The sequence below is a fragment of the Arachis ipaensis genome, chromosome B03 (assembly GCF_000816755.2).
Source record: "Arachis ipaensis cultivar K30076 chromosome B03, Araip1.1, whole genome shotgun sequence".
Lineage (NCBI taxonomy): Eukaryota > Viridiplantae > Streptophyta > Magnoliopsida > Fabales > Fabaceae > Arachis > Arachis ipaensis.
Genome location: NC_029787.2, coordinates 130,352,426 through 130,354,667, shown reverse-complemented (window position 1 = coordinate 130,354,667; position 2,242 = coordinate 130,352,426). Strand labels below are relative to the sequence as shown.

Sequence of the window (2,242 nt, the reverse complement as noted above, 5' to 3'; positions counted from 1 at the left end):
AAATTATATAAGTTGTATTCTTTTTCTCTTCTTAGATGTTTTCTAATAAGAGAAGTATTAGGGGATAGTAACTTTTATGATTTGTAGCCATCAAATAGCCATCAATAATGATTTTAATGGTGTGAAATTAGTATGAAATCTCATCCAATGATTCATTTTTCTTTGCTAGTTACATACTGGCCAAAATTTAATAAAGTTGCTGGCCCTAGAATTTTCCTACCTAAAAATTTTGCACAATCTTTTTATTAAAGTTTGAAAATTATAATATCCACCATCTCCTTTTGCATCTCTCGAGAGCCAATGCGTGAAGTTTAGCTGTTTGGCAAAGTTAAATTATGATGCTCATTTAAGGGGGAATGGATCCTCTCTATTTTTTTTAATAATTGAGGGAGTAAAGTGTGATCTCTCACCATTAATTTTATAAGTGGGATAAAAAATAAATATGAGAGCGAACAATGAAGGGTTAGAGATCACACTTTACATTGTCAATTTTTTTTAACAATTAAGAAGATCCATTCCCCATTTCAAGGATCATATATATTGTTTTGTGTTAGAATAAAAATAAAATGATAGATTTAAATAGGAGAAATAATAATAATCTGCTTCACATAATGAATGTTGTTCCGTTCTGATTCAATCGAGGTATATGGCTTCCGATGAGATCGTTTGACTTTGGGTGAGCTATACGTCGTCCGGGAGACTGCCTTTAAGAATGACTTTGGCGCTGCGAAACATGGCAGCAGAAGCACCTGAAAAAAGCACTCCAACGCTCAAATTAAAAGAGTATTTAAGAATCTAATGCGAGTAAATAAATGAGAGTGTATTTGTGCCCTGTCTTTTTTCTGGACTATTGGGTTTAGTTTTATAGATGAGTGAGGTGCTATCTTCTGTTTGTTTGTTCTGATATTAGTGGCTTAGATAGTGAATTCCGCTGTTGTGGATAACGGTTAGGAGATAGTGTTTGACTTGTGCACGATTTTGGCCAAGTTGTGATTTTAGCTTTGATTGCTTATTTTCGGACTTTATGCTCGGTTTTGATTATAATCTTGTTTTCGAGTATTATGGGGTACACCTCAAATGTTATTATTATGTTGTTTATGTTATATATATATATATGCCGGCTGAATGTCATGCGTGTGTTTCTCTTCAAGATTCCAAGCACATAATCCATGAAAAGGGTTGAAAACTACGACAGTGTAAGCCATGGTGAACATTACAAGAAGAATCCACGCCAAGTTAACTTCTAGCTAGCTGGATTCGTAAGTGAAGCTAAACAATGTCCTAATAATAACACCTCTTAGTATTCTCAAAGGGAACATGAACACTTAGAATATTCCCATTGTTATCATCTTCAACTACCTACATTGTGACTCAAATATCCAATCGCAATAATATCTGCTTGCCTTGCACTGCTTTCAATCTCAGTACTATTGCAACATGGGATTTTCTCCTTTTGGTCTTCAACAACTTGTTACTTCTTTTGCAGTTGTTGCCACATTATTGAGCATTGTTGGCACATCACAAGAGGGTCCTATCAATTCTTTAAGCCGTAGATTTATCCATTCCCACATCAATGAACAAGAAAACGATAACAATAACTCTCCTATTATTGCTCGAGTACTGCAAGATAATCAAGGCAACGATTCTCCATCACCAGGTCACAACAATACTCCAGCTTTGTTATTAATCCTGAATGTGGTTCTTGTTCTTGCAATCATACTGCTCTTGATGCTATACTACAACACAGCAAGAAAACTGAACAAGATGATGAAGTTGCAGCAGCAGGATCCCAATAACAAAAAATGCAATGTTGTGAAGAAAGAGGTCGAAAAAGACGATATTGAAGAGAGCAGCGCTTGGGAGAAGAAGATAGAGATAGGAGAAAGTACAAAGATGAGGGTGGAGGAGAGAAAAGAACTCATGTTCTTCAACGGCAACAAGACAGGGTTTCAGATGGGACAACTTCTAAGGGCGTCAGCAGAGACACTGGGACAGGGAATGATGGGGAACAGTTACAAGGCCATGATGCATGATGGACCGACCATTGTTGTGAAGAGGCTGAGAGACCTGAAACCTTTCACTGAGAAGGAATTCGAAGCACTGCTGCGTGTCATTGCAGGGATGCAGCACCCTAATTTGTTGCCTTTGCTTGCTTACTACCATTCAAGAGATGAAAAGCTGCTTCTCTACAAATATGCACAGAATGGGAACCTTTTCTCTAGGCTTCACGGTAACATATATA

The 2,242-nt window shown here is 36.9% G+C and overlaps 1 protein-coding gene across 1 annotated transcript in view; it reads left to right on the top strand.

Moving 5' to 3' along the window:
- Positions 825–2,242, top strand: part of LOC107634736 (probable inactive receptor kinase At2g26730) — a 2,570-nt gene continuing 1,152 nt past the window's right edge. Inside the window, exon 1 of the mRNA XM_016338158.2 lies at positions 825–2,230. Within this exon, the coding sequence (XP_016193644.1) occupies positions 1,438–2,230 (793 nt within the window). The 5' untranslated portion in view covers positions 825–1,437. The remainder of the gene's footprint in view (positions 2,231–2,242) is intronic.